Raw genomic sequence first — 14,108 nt, forward strand, 5'->3', positions numbered from 1 at the left:
AGGCAGGAAAGTCCAAAAGTAGAAGGCATAGGTTTAAGGTGAGAGGGGAAAGATTTTAAGAACAATCCGAGGGGCAACATTTTCACACACAGGACGGTATGTGTATGAAATGAACTGCCAGAGGAGGTGGTTAAAGCAGGTGCAATTACAGCACTTAAAAAGAGATCTAGATAGGAATAGGATGGGTTTAGAGGGAGATGGGCCAAATGCTAGCATATAGGACTAGATCAGTTTAGGACATCTGGGCGGCACAAACAAGTTGGAACAAAGAGTCTGTTTTTGTGCCGTGTAATTCGATGACGATGACAAGTTGCATTTTTATGTATTTCAATACAATTATAATAGTTCCATTATAAAATTGTATTGAAATACATAAGTTTCTGTAGGGGATGACTTTGGGAATAGTGATCACAATTCTGTAAGTTTTAGAATACTCATGGACAAAGACGAGAGTGGTCCTCAAGGAAGAATGCTAAATTGGGGGAAGGCTAATGCTACCAAAATTCAGCAGGAGCTGGGGAATGTAGATTGGGAGCAGCTGTAAGAAGGTAAATGCACATTTGATATATGGGAGGTTTTAAAGAGAGGTTGGTTAGAGTGCAGGAGAGACATGTTCCTGTGAAAATGAGGGATAGAAATGGCAAGATTAGAGAATCATGGGTGATAGGTGATATTGTGAGAGTAGCTAAGAGGAAAAGGGAAGCATACATAAGGTCTAGGCAACTGAAGACAGCCAAAGCTTTGGAAGAATATCGGGAATGTAGGACCAATCTGAAATGAGGAATTAAGAGGTCTAAAAGAGGTAATGAAAATATATTTAGCAAACATGGTTAAGGAAAGTCCCAATGCCTTTTATTCATGTATAAGGAACAAGAGGGTAACTTGAGAAAGGGTTGGCCCATTAAACGACAAAGGAGGAAAGTTATTCATGGAGTCAGAGAAAATGGGTGAGATTCTTAATGAGTACTTTGCATCGGTATTCACTGAGGAAAGGGACATGTCGAATGTTCAGGTTAAGATAGATGTTTCATTACTCTAGGTCAAGTCAGCATAAGGAGGGAGAAAGTATTGAGTACTCTAAAAGGCATTAAGGTGGACAAATTCCCCAGGTCTGGATGGGGAAGTGAGAGAGGAAATAGCTGGGGCTTTACAGATACCTTTGTAGCATCTTTGAACATGGGTGAGGTCCTGAAGGATTGGAGAATTGCTAATATTGTCTTCTTGTTTAAGAAAGGTAGCAGGAATAATTCAGGTAATTGTAGAACAGTGAGCCTGACGCCAGTGGTAGGGAAGCTGCTGGAGAAGATACTAAGGGATAGGATCTATTCCCACTTGGAACAAAATGGACTTATCAGTGATAGACAACATGGTTTTGTGCAGGGAAGGTCATATCTTGCCAACTTAATAGAATTAGTTGAGGAAATGACAAAGTTGATTGATGAGGGAAGGGCTGTTGATGTCATATACATGGACTTCAGCAAAGCATTTGATAAGGTTCCCCATGGTAGGCTGATGGAGAAAGTGAAGTTGCATACAGTCCAGGGTGTACTAGCTAGATGGATAAAGAACAGGCTGGATAACAGGAGACAGAGAGTAGTAGTGGAAAGAAGTTCCTTAAAATGGAGAACTGTGACCAGTGGTGTACCACAGGGATATGAGTTAGGACCACTGTTGCATGTGATATACATAAATGATCTGGAGGAAGGTATATGTGGTCTGATTAGCAAGTTTGCAGATGACACTCAAGATTGGTGGAGTAGCAGATAGTGAAGGGAACTGTCAGAGAATATAGCAGAATATAGATAGGTTGGAGAGTATGGCGGAGAAATGGCAAATGGAGTTCAATCCGGGCAAATGTGAGCTGATGCATTTTGGAAGATCCAATTCAAGACAGAACTATACAGTAATTGGAAAAGCCCTGGAGAAAATTAATGTACAGAGAGATCTGGGTGTTCAGGTCTATTGTTCCTGGAGGTGGCAACGCAGGTCAATAGAGTCACCAAAAAGGCATATGGCATGCTTTCCTTCATCGGACGGGGTATTGAGTACAAGAATTGGCAGGTCATGTTACAGTTGTATAAGACTTTGGTTCAGCCATATTTGGAGTATTGCATACGGTTCTGGTCGCCACATTACCAAAAGGATGTGGATGCTTTGGAGAGGGTGCAGAGGAGGTTCACCAGGATATTGCCTGGGATGGAGGGCACTAGCTATGAAGAGAGATTGAATAGATTAGAATTATTTTCATTAGAAAGATGGATTTTGAAGGGGGGCCTGATTGAGGTCTACAAAATCATGAGAGGTATAGACAGGGTGGATAGCAAGAAGCGTTTTCCCCACTCAGTTACTAGGGGTCATAAGTTCAAAGCGAGAGGGGAAAGGTTTAAGGGAGAAATGCGTAAAAAATTCTTTACACAGAGGGTGGTGGGTGCCTGGAACGCATTGCCAGTGGAGGTGGTAACCCGGGCACGTCATTTAAGATATCTAGACAGATACATGTATGGGCAGGGAGCAGAGGGATACAAATCTTTAGAAAATAGGCGACAGGTTTAGATAGAGGACCTGGATCGGCGCAGGCTTGGAGGGCCGAAGGGCCTGCTCCTGTGCTGTAATTTTCTTTGTTCTTTGTCCTAGTCTTTATATCACAATTTGCATTCTATGTCAGGCATACAGTCCATGGGAAAAAAAACACTTCAAATTGAAAATGACAGAATATGCACTAAAATTTAAAACTTTCTCCCTGCACCATGTTCCACTTTAAGGTGCTTCTATACAATTTCAATACTACTGATGAAATGCACAGAGCCCACATTTTATCTGTAAGGATTGTAATCCATTGTCGAGATGATTGTGCCTCACAGGTGAACAGCTTTAATATTTGTCTTTGCATTTTTACTACTCAATTAAAGGAAAATAGTCATTGTTACTATTTGATCAGAGAAACAAATTATATCTTAATTTTATATATTCACTCAACTATGTAAAGCATACAGCACAAATACATGCACTTGGATCATTGCCAGCTATTTTACATTTTCCCTTTTTAAACCTATGAATTTGATATCAGTTTCTGTACTCCACTGCTCTTAAAACACAATATTGTAATCTGCAAATAACACAGTGATTTGAAGGGCTAGTTCAATGGAAAAAAAATTATTAGAATCCACAATACTGCAAAGCCACAAAAGGTTAGACTGCTATTTTTAATACTTAAAAAGCACCTGTTTTAAGGTCTGTGATAATGACATACTTGAATTCGGAAGTGTGTAAAAGCAGCCCTACGATACTTTTCCTACATCTTTCTCAACTATGCATAGTCTTTGGCCAAGACACTGCTGAGATTGAAAATTACACACTGAGTATACATCCTTATATTCTGCAGCTCAGAGCTTTAGTGGTATTTGATGTCCTATTGTGAATTATCAACTTATAAAACACAGAGTTTGTCTTCTAACAATGTTGCAGATACTAGTTTTGTTTTCCACACAGGATTACAGAAAAAAATAGCTGCAAGATCAGACACCGTATATATCACCGTATTTTAAAATGCAACTGTGTATGAAAATTTACATTTATCTAGCACCCTTAAATTAAAATGTCCCAGGGTTTACACGAGCCTCATAAAACCTAACGAAGGAGCTTTTGGGTCAGATGACCAATGACTTTATAAAGAGGTAGATTAGGTTTGAAAATGAGTCTTAAAGGAGGAAATCGAAGTAGAAAGCCAAAAGAAGGGTAGGGAGGAAATCCTCCAGCTTGGGGCCTAAGCAAATGAGGATGCGGCCAGCAATGGTGAAGTAAATACTAAACAAAAAAGTGAAAACAATGTGGATGCTGAAAATCAGAAACAAAAACATAAATTGCTGGCAAGATTCAGCTCATCTGGCAGCAACTGTGGAAAGAAATCAGAGTTAATGTTTCCAGTCCAGTGACCTCTCTTCAGAAGTAAATATTTGGTCAGGTTGATTATAATGTGCATTTCTTCAACACAAATTGGCTGTAACGCGATTGAAGGATCTCCATTGCCATCTGCCTGACCTCCTGTCAGCCTGCTGCCAAACCCTCCTCCTATTCTGAGGCAATCAAACAAATTCTGAGATATCACAGATTTTAAAGGACACATCCCTCAATAGCCTACATCTGCTCTTTGAGTAACATTGGTTGCAGAGAGTATAATTTGTTAGGATCGCTAAGCTGGATGGTCTTCACTGCTGTGTTTTTTTCTGGAGCTAACTAAACCATGCAGAATTGCCTTAATCCTGACAAGTGAATCTCACTCAAGACATGAATGTATCTTTTTACTATCAGATTTTGATAAAACTGCAACACACTCTCAGTTTTTGCTTCTGTGTAAGTTCAACTGACATTGATTGATACCATGTCTTCAACAATGTTTTCCTTCTACAATTCTTTAGACAGTTTTCCAAATTAAAAGTGGATGTGCCATGATGTGAAATATTTATGGTGTCCTCACACAACACTCAGAACCTCTGAGTACTTTGCCCTCTAACAGCCCATAATTTGCTTTCAAAATAATAGTGGGAACATCCTACAATGAATTCAGGTGAGAGCAGATGCAACTAAAAATGGAAATAGTCAACTTCAGTGATTTCATTTCAAAATGCAGCCTTAGTTGTTACATGCATAGTGCTGACGCAGCTCTCCACCTCTCTCAAGTTCTCCAGTGATGCTAATTATAGGATTGCCTATCTAACATCCAGTACGAGATTAGCAGAAACATCCTTTAATTAAATGAAGACTGAAACTAGTATCATAGTCATAGAGCATGGAACCAGACTCTTTAGTCCAACCAGCGGAGCAGGAAAATCGATGTTTCGGGCAAAAGCCCTTTATCAGAGCTCCATTCCTGATGAATGGCTTTTGCGTGAAATGTCGACTTTCCTGCTCCTCGGATGCTAACTGACCTGCTGTGCTTTTCCAGCACCACTCTAATCTAGACTCTGGTTTCCAGCATCTGCAGCCCTTGTTTTTACCTCTTTAGTCCAATCAGTCCATGCCAATCATAATCCCAAACTAAACTAGTTTTACTTGCACGTGCTTGGCCCACATCCCTCCAAATCTTTCTTATTCATATAGTTATCCAAAATGACTTTTAAATGTTGTAACTGTACCCACATCCACCACTTCCTCTGGATGTTCATTTCATGCAAGAACCACTGTGTAAAAAAGTTGCTCCTCATGCCTTATTAAAATCTATCTCCTCCCTCCTTAAAAATATTTCCCCTAGTCTTGAAATCCTCAACCCAGGGAAAAGATACCCGTCATTCGCCTTCTCTGTAGCCCTCTGTAACCCCATGATTCTATAAACCTCTATAAGGTCACTCTTCAACACTCCAGTCAAAAACGTTCCAGCCTATCCAACCTCTCCTTGTAACTCAAAACCTCCATTCCTGTCAACATCCTGGTAGTTTTTTTTCTGAACCCTCTCCAGCTTAATAACAGGGTGACTAGAAATGGACACAGTACTCCATAAGAATCCTCACCAACATCCTGTACAACCTCAACATAACATCACACCACCTATATTCAAAAGGTCTGAGCAATGAAAGCAAGCATGCGAAGCACCTTCTTGACCATCCTGTCTACATATGACACAAACTTCAAAAGAATTGTGGACATGAACCCCTAGATCTCTCTGCCCTAGATCTCTCTGTCCTACAGCATTAACCAAAGCCATACTTTTAATTGAATAAATCCAGTCCTTGTTTTTTTTACCAAAATGCAATACCATATCTTACCTTAATCCAAATTAAACACCAGCTGCAACTCCTCACTCCTTTCCCATGGTACTGACACCAAACATTTCGCTGCCCATTATCAGACTGAACCAGATTGCTGTAACCTTCGTGATATAGAGTCATAGAAATGTACACCATGGAAAAATACCCTTCGGTCCAACCCGTCCATGCTGACCAGATATTCCAACCCAATCTAGTCCCACCTGCCAGTACCTGGCCCATATCCCTCCAAACCCTTCCTACTCATATACCCATCCAAATGCCTCTTATATGTTGCGATTGTACCAGCCTCCACCACATCCTCTGGCAGCTCATTCCATATATGTACCACCCTCTGCATGAAAACGTTGCCCCTTAGGTCTCTTTTGTAACTTTCCCCTCTCACCCTAAACCTATGCCCTCTAGCTCGGGATTCCCTGACCCCAGGGAAAAGACTTTGTCTAGTTATCCTATCCATGCCCCTCATAATTTTGTAAACCTCTATAAGGTCACCCCTCAAACTCCGACGCTCCAGGGAAAACAGCCCCAGCCTGTTCAGCCTCTGCCTGTAGCTCAGATCCTCCAACACTGGCAACATCCTTGTAAATCTTTTCTGAACCCTTTCAAGTTTCACAACACCTTTCCGATAGGAAGGAGACCAGAATTGCATGCAATATTCCAACAGTGGCCTAACCAATGTCCTGTACAGCCGCAGCATGACCTCCCAACTCCTGTACCCAATACTCTGAACAATAAAGGAAAGCACACCAAACACCTTCTTCACTATCCTATCTACCTGCGACTCCACTTTCAAGAAGCTATGAACCTGCACTCCAAGGTCTCTTTGTTCAGCAACACTCCATAGGACCTTTCCATTAAGTGTATAAGTCCTGCTAAGATTTGCTTTCCCAAAATGCAGCATCTCGCATTTATCTGAATTAAACTCCATCTACCACTTCTCAGCCCATTGGCCCATCTGGTCAAAATCCTGTTGTAATCTCAGGTAACCCTCTTCACTGCCATGATCAACACCTAGCTACACATCCACACTATCACTGCATATGCCTATATTCATTTCCATAATATGATCCTCTTTTGCCTCGTCTTCTTACCTTCTGCTAAAACCCTTCATTACCTCTCATTCTTGACTACTCCAACATGATCTTGCAGCCCTTGACATTCTACTCTCCATAAACTTGAGCACAACCAAAATTCTGCTGTATGCATTATTATTTGCACTAAGTCCTGCTCTCCCCTTAGCCCCGTGCTTGCTCATCTACACTGGCTCTCAGTTATGCCAAATCATGATCTGATGATTCTCATTCAGTGTCACACCATTGCTCATGTTATCTTCAAGATATCTTATGTCCAATGCTAGCCTCTTAGCATTGCCAATTTTAATTGATCCACTCTGAATACAAACACATACAAAGTAAATCCACCACATAAAGTTAGAACTGATCTCGAATGACATGAATTTCTTTTCAGCCATTTAGGATCTACACCTATTTAACTAAAACTAATACAATTTAATGAAGAGTGGGTTCATTGCCAGAGATTCTTCTTGTTAATTCATGAAGCTCTCTTAACTATTACCTGCATGAAGCCTCATTCCTTGAGGTTTTAATTGTTGCTGGATATTTTATAAATATAAACTTCCCTTCTGTCTTTTTTCCTTTCAATTAATATATTCTCTTGCCCATTTTCCCCCTTCTTTACCTGATTTATCATGAGATTTAGTAAAAATCACATTTTCTTCTGCCTTTGCACTGCTAATTTCATAAACCCTTATCTGATTGGTTGAGAAGAACTCCAATTGCTTGTTCTATTAACTCAGATCCCAAACATCCATTTTCTCACACTCTTACCAGTTCACACGTTCACTAATTTAGAGTGTAGAATATCACTGAGATAAATTTTTGCACTATTTTGGAGTACTGTGTGCAGTTCTGGTCGCCTCACTTTAGGAAAGATGTGGAAGCTTTGGAGAGGGTGCAGAGAAGATTTACCAGGATGTTGCCTGGAATGGAGAATAGGTCGTACGAGGATAGGTTGAGAGTGCTAGGCCTTTTCTCATTGGAACGGTGAAGGATGAGGGGTGACTTGATAGAGGTTTATAAGATGATCAGAGGAATAGATAGAGTAGACAGTCAGAAACTTTTTCACCGGGTACAACAGAGTGTTACAAGGGGACATAAATTTAAGGTGAAGGGTGGAAGGTATAGGGGGGATGTCAGGGGTAGGTTCTTTACCCAGAGAGTGGTGGGGGCATGGAATGCGCTGCCTGTGGGAGTGGCAGAGTCAGAATCATTGGCGACCTTTAAGCGGCAATTGGCTAGGTACATGGATGGTTGCTTAAGCTAGGACAAATGTTCGGTACAACATCGTGGGCCAAAGGGCCTGTTCTGTGCTGTATTGTTCTATGTTCTATGTTCTAAATGAGAATAGGAAAGTCTAATAAGACAATTATTTCTATAGAAAAATATTACCCAGTTATGGTTCAGGAAACAATCATTTATCTGAACAAAGGTGTTGTGATCAGATTTGATAATTAGTTTATACTAAATTACCTAAGATATCATTCATGGAAAATCAGTTCCTCAATTACTACATTTTGCATGAAATGCTTTTTAACTATGTTACAAGGTATTTGGTAAAGGACAGATGATATTAGTTGCGTTTTACTGTACCCAGTACAAAGAAATGGAGCAAGGCAAAACAAATCAGTTTGATTCCAGTTTCTCAGTGCACATGGGGTGTTATTCTGCAAATGTAGAGGCCTTGAAATGCTAAATCACCATCTATGAATTTGTTTTTGAAGTGCAGCAGAGATGAAGTACAAGTCCAAATGCAATGAAAACTAAGTTTAGTTAAATTCCATGGCACTAAATTGTTTTGCTGAATAAATGCTAAACATCTAATTAAAATGAATGTCTAGCACAAATGCATGCCATAAGAATTATGACTGAAAACTGAAATACCTGTAAGTCTTACAATATATTGTGCTAGAAGGTCAAACAGGTTAGAGAACCGAAAAATAATTCTAACCAAAGGTTGCATTTCCTAGCACCATATCTGCAGGGGATGCGCTCTCTACCTATGCAGTCTCAGTGCCCGGATGTCACTGTCAGTAATGCCGCAGGTAGATGCTGTATCTTAAAATCTTCTTTACTTGTCAGTTCAGGTTTATCAGAGAATGTCCCTTTCCATACATGCACTACATTGGAAAGCGAAATAAATGAAGCAAATTTATTAATTTTGTTTTAAAAGAACTCCCATTTGTAAGGTGTGTGGATAGCCTTTGACCCAGAGGATCCATTGTTGATTTAGCTACCATCTCCTGAAGAAGGGCTCATGCCTGAAACGTTGATTCTCCTGCTCCTTGGATGCTGCCTGACCTGCTGCGCTTTTCCAGCAGCACATTTTCAGTTCAGCTACCATCTTATTTACTGCCTCATTCTCTCTGAATGAAGCACTGAGCAGGACAGCAAAGGGACACAATTGGGTCAGGAGCACCAGCTTCCTGTTCCAGTAAGGTGCCAGTGCACAGTTATGACATTAGCAGGACCAACATCCTGTTGTAATGCATGGCAGGAGATTCAGTTTTCCAAAAATTAACCATAGGCTATTACAGAAGCCATATTAGGACACTGATCCATAACAAAGTACATGAAGAACTTTAGAATATTAGCATCTCACCAGCACAACATTAGCATTTTTATTTGTTCATGGACTATGGTTAGCATTTTCTGCCTTTCCCTAATTTCCCAGAGAGCAGTTTAAAGTCAACAACATTGCTGTGGGTCTAGGTTCACACATTGGCCAGGCCAGGTCAGGAAGGCAAATTCCACAAAGTGCATTAGTGAACCAGATGGACACACAGCTAGCTTTTTATTGAATTCAATTTTTCCCATCTGCCATAGTAGCATTCAAACCCATGTCCCAAGTATTAGTCTGGAGTTATTCATTGCTAGTCTAGTGACATTACCATTACACCATGCCTCCCCACTTGGTGACACTGATGATATGGACAAAACTCCAAAGTCAGCAAGTATTCAGCACTATGGGCTTGTAATTAAAAAAAAAAGCAACTTTAAATTTCACCAAAATTCCACTTTGAGAATATGAAGCCATTTAAAAAAAATCTAGGAATAATAAACTAAAACTGATGTCTGCCAAAGTGGCCATGGATTTTTGTAAAAGCCCAACTGGATCATTGACCTTCAAGAAGGAAAGGCTGCTATCATCCTTTCCTTGCAAAAGCATATGGCTTCAATACAACAGCAATATGACTGCCCTCTAGAGTAATCTGGTAAGCCACACAGTTGTACTAAAAATCACCAACCATTAAAGAGGGCCCAATACCAGTTTTGCAGGGCAACTGAAGAAGAGCAATAAATACAGGTTCTACCAGCAATATCAAATCTCCATTAATGAAAATGAATACCATTATTTGTATTACCCACCATAAAAACAGTTGGTGAAAGTGAGTGCTATTGCATCACTAACAAAATTAACTGGACACTTTTCTTTACTGAGAACTTTAACCAAAACCCTTCTTTACCAATACTGGCAGGATGAACAAGGCAGTGATGCAACCAAAATATAATGTAATTCACATTAATGACTAAACTTGCAGATGATACAGAAGTTGTAAATTTACCAAACAATGAGGAGGATGGTAACAGACTTTAGAAGCACATAGATTACCCAATAGGGCAGACATGTGGCAGATGGAACACCACGCAGAGAAGTCAGAAGTGACTCATTTTGCAGGAAGAATAAGGAGAGGCAATATGAAGTAAATAGTAATATACAATTTTATTGGGGCACAGAAACAAACTTTGGGACACATGGACATGTATCAAGTACAAAAGAAAGGAAGTTATGTTGGGTTGGCCTCAGCCAAATAATGTAATTATTTTGGGTACATTTCAAGAAGCATTCAAGGCATTCGAGATATATTGAAAAGATATATTAGAATGTTATCAACAATGAAAGACTGACAGTGGGATATTCAAGGGACTTGTATTTCTTAAGAAGAGAAACTTAAGTGGCATGGTGGCTCAGTGGTTAGCACTGCTGCCTCACAGCACCAGGGTACCAGGTTCAATTCCAGTCTTGGGCAGACTGTCTGTGTGGAGTTTGCACATTCTCCCAGTGTCTGCATGGGTTTCCTCTGGGTGCTCTGGATTCCTCCCACAATCCAAAGATGTGCAGGTCAGGTGAATTGGCCATGCTAAATTGCCCGTAGTGTTAGGTGCATTAGTCAGAGGGGACTGGGTGGGTCACTCTTCAGAGGTTGGTGTGGACTTATTGGGCCGAAGGGCCTGTTTCCACACTGTAGGGAATCCAATCTAATGTGGAAATCTGGTAGGGATGTTGAAACTCATGAAGGATTTTGATTGGGTAAAGTGCCAGAAGGGGAAGTAACCAAATGAGACAGGTTGGCATTCTTAGGCAAGGAGAATGTATATGCACAGTAAGTTGATTTGATTTGAAAAGGTGGTGAAAGCAGATTCATTAATGTCTTTCAAAAATAAATTGACTGTATAATTGAAGAGGGATAACTGCAAGGCTGTGTGGAAAGGTCATGTGTTGCTGGAAAAGCGCAGCAGGTCAGGCAGCATCTAGGGAACAGGAGAATCGACGTTTCGGGCATTAGCCCTTCTTCAGGATTCCTGATTCCTGAAGAAGGGCTAATGCCCGAAACGTCGATTCTCCTGTTCCCTAGATGCTGCCTGACCTGCTGCGCTTTTCCAGCAACACATTTCCATCTCTGATCTCCAGCATCTGCAGACCTCACTTTCTCCTGTGTGGAAAGGTTACACAGGCTTGGGACTATTTCCACGGCTCTGAGTCTGGTCTTTCTCTTGCTGTACAATTCAAACCCTGCAAAATGTTTATATACAGTAGCACCATTTGGAGAAATAAAGCATACTTTGGGTAAGGTCAGAGTCACACAGGTTATAGTGCAACAGGTTTATTTGAAATCACAAGTTTTAGGAGCACGGTCCCTTGGTCAGATGAAGGGGCAATGCTCCGAAAGCTTGTGATTCCAAATAAATCTGTTCCTGATGAAGGGCTTTTGCCCAAAACATCGATTTTCCTGCTCCTCAGAAGCTGCCTAACCTGCTGTGCTTTTCCAGCACCACTCTAATCTAGACTCTAATCTCTAGCATCTGCAGTACAGCACTTCTGCCTATAACTTAGAGTTGTGTGACTTCTGACCTTGTCCACCCCAGCACCTCCACATCATACTTTAGGTATGCTGCAGTTTCAATATCAGACAACAGAAAAATCAAATAAGTAATGCAACATCTGTTTACAGTCAAAACTTTCTGAAATTATTCAGGAATAACATTTCACATGTTTAAATATATATCTTAATAGGAAGAGCAATGGCTACTAAGTCATTTATTTAAATACTTTAACTTAAACACCATTGGGGCCTGGAAGTGAATTGAAGCTAAAATTTAAAAAGTGATTGCAGAAGATGCAATTGGCCATCATGTCATTTCGTTTCGGGACAGACTATTGTCACTTGTCACTTTTACCATTAATGCCAACGTCATCAAAGGGCGGTAGATGAAGACCCTTTGCTTATGTAAACATCTTTTACAATTGACCACAGAGGCGTGGAACTGCTGTTTAACTGTCCTCAGTACCAAATGCACAGACTAAAATCCCGCACCGATACCGTGCTCTCACATCGACATCTCGTCTGTACAAACCACGCCCATACAGCCCATTCCAATATGGTTATCTTGCCATTTCTCCGGGCAAAGTAGTCACTGCAATTTTTGAGGAAGCGCAGTCTGAGTGAGATTGCACCCCTGCACTTTCCAAAGGGGTACCTTACCGCCGAGTTACATTTGTTACAGGGTCAAATACAAACTGCAGACCATTCTCCATATTTATAAACACAATTTTGACAATGCAAGTGTGATTAATGCCCGAACCGTCTAAAACAAAACAAAAAAAATCAGCCATAAAATAGCCTCATATTCCTCCTGGGGTGAATCTCTAGCAGTTTCGGAGCATATTTTACTCACCAGACAGATCCATAAGCCCCTGATCCAACGGGAGTCAGATTCTGGTATCTCTCCGGCACCTCCCATTTCGTTTTGTTTAATTCTTGTTTGTAAAATCCAGTCCTCACTGACATTTTTACTCCATCAAACGCAGCAAGCCGGCGGCCGGAGCCCCCTCCCTGTCTTGCTGTCAGCGTCGAATCGAAACTGGTTACAGATTGCAGGCACACGCTCGCATTTTATTCCATTCGGGCCCCAGAAGGCAGGCGGGCAGCGCTCACTGTGCACAAACCACTCGCGACCAGCCGCTAAAGCTTGCACAGCGACCTGCCTTCGCAATGAGTTGTCACATCGAGTGCGAATATATTTGCAACTGCTTCAACCGCCCGCGAGGTCTCCACGCTTCAGTCACTGAGTTACTGTGGGGAAACTCCGCCACGCAGTTTGGGTTTCGTTCTCTGCCCATGCTTTCGCCAATGTGTCTCCTGGTACGCACCTTTTCTGAAGAGGTTTCCACTTTTACCGATCAGAATTTAGCAGATCTCCACCAATCCATTTTTCCATGTTCCCCTGGGGATGTGGTGCCTTCCCTGACACTCTGCTGTATTTACCACCTCTAGCAGTAAGCGGTAGTGGGTAAAGTGTTGGTGGAGGTGGTTTGCTGCCACCAATGCTCCATTGTCTTCAACCTGTCTCATGACTTGTAGTAGAAGATACATCACTGTACAGTATCCTTAGAGGAGGTGTGTTGTGTAACAACAATAAAGGTTATTGTATGATGGCCAGAAGCATAGTTACATTTGGTCAGGCGTCATTACTAGGACCATAAGGAACTGGTACAGATAGATCTGCTCCCTCCCAAAGCTAGAGTCAAACTCCTTGATTTCACCCATAGACTGGGTGAGACCAGCAGAATTGGTGGAACAAATGTAACCAGTATTCAAAACCATTAGCACCCCTCCAAGATCCATACTTAATTCCCTCCTCTTCTCTGGTAACAGCACTTGCAGGGCCAGGTATCGACACTGATCACACATCTGGTTACAGTTCTCCACCACTTCGCTCCACTGTCTGGTGTTGCTTGACACCTTATCTGACAGTAAATCATGCATTATTTACTATTTCCAGAAGCTCCAGTGCTTGGAAGATTAAAATTACCATTTTAAACTTTGATCAGTTGCTTTTGGCTTCATTCCCCTCTTCAGCAGAACCTTTCTTTAGGGAAGCAAATCTGCCAGCCAACAAGTAACCCCAGGCCCACAGTGGTTGACGCATTACTGCTCTATGACTAGGCCTAGCAAGCCACTCAGTTGAACCAAAATTTTAAAGTACAAAA

General features: G+C 41.2%; 1 protein-coding gene across 2 annotated transcripts in view; it reads right to left on the reverse strand.

The window, feature by feature from the left end:
* Nucleotides 1-13,184, reverse strand: part of mapk11 (mitogen-activated protein kinase 11) — a 51,695-nt gene extending 38,511 nt beyond the window's left edge. The window contains exon 1 of one of the 2 annotated variants that reach the window (XM_043713758.1): nucleotides 12,794-13,163. In XM_043713758.1, coding sequence (XP_043569693.1) covers nucleotides 12,794-12,906 — 113 coding nt within the window. In that variant the 5' untranslated portion in view covers nucleotides 12,907-13,163. Of the gene's footprint in view, nucleotides 1-12,793 lie in introns of both variants that reach the window. The other variant, XM_043713759.1, reaches the window with a different exon arrangement.
* Between the last annotated feature and the right edge of the window lie 924 nt (nucleotides 13,185-14,108).

The sequence above is a fragment of the Chiloscyllium plagiosum genome, chromosome 23 (genome assembly GCF_004010195.1).
Source record: "Chiloscyllium plagiosum isolate BGI_BamShark_2017 chromosome 23, ASM401019v2, whole genome shotgun sequence".
Classification (NCBI taxonomy): Eukaryota; Metazoa; Chordata; class Chondrichthyes; order Orectolobiformes; family Hemiscylliidae; genus Chiloscyllium; species Chiloscyllium plagiosum.